The sequence below is a fragment of the Nestor notabilis genome, unplaced genomic scaffold, assembly GCF_000696875.1.
Source record: "Nestor notabilis isolate BGI_N333 unplaced genomic scaffold, ASM69687v1 scaffold26614, whole genome shotgun sequence".
NCBI lineage: Eukaryota > Metazoa > Chordata > Aves > Psittaciformes > Psittacidae > Nestor > Nestor notabilis.
Genome location: NW_009926408.1, coordinates 1,869 through 2,248, shown reverse-complemented (window position 1 = coordinate 2,248; position 380 = coordinate 1,869). Strand labels below are relative to the sequence as shown.

Here is a 380-nt window from a genome sequence, read left to right as displayed (position 1 = left end):
CCACTCCTATGGCTACGGGCTGCTGGACGCCGGCGCCATGGTGAGCCTGGCCAAGAACTGGACCACGGTGGGACCTCAGAGGAAATGTGTCATCGACATCCTCACAGAGCCGAAGTAAGGGCTGGTGAGCCCAGGAGGGCATCACCCCGTGCACGGCCCCACGCAGGAGCCCAAGAGCCTCTGGGTCCAGGGCCAAGAGGGAGGAGGATCTCCAGGGCTGAGCTGCCCAGAGACCTTGGACCCATCCTGGGAGAGCTTGGGGAGGGCTGGGAAAGGTGCATTCAGCTGACGTGGGCTGCTGAGCTTGCCTGCTCTGCTGGGGCCGGTCTGCGCGCTGCGGTTTGGGAGCAGCCAGCACGAGTAATCCCAGACACACAGGG

The 380-nt window shown here is 64.7% G+C and overlaps 1 protein-coding gene across 1 annotated transcript in view; it reads left to right on the top strand.

Moving 5' to 3' along the window:
- Positions 1 to 380, top strand: part of LOC104404963 (furin-like) — a gene marked incomplete at both ends in the record, with an annotated part of 3,643 nt that overhangs the window by 1,398 nt on the left and 1,865 nt on the right. The window contains one exon of the mRNA XM_010013524.1: positions 1 to 114. This exon is cut by the window's left edge and continues 5 nt beyond it. Coding sequence (XP_010011826.1) covers positions 1 to 114 — 114 coding nt within the window. The remainder of the gene's footprint in view (positions 115 to 380) is intronic.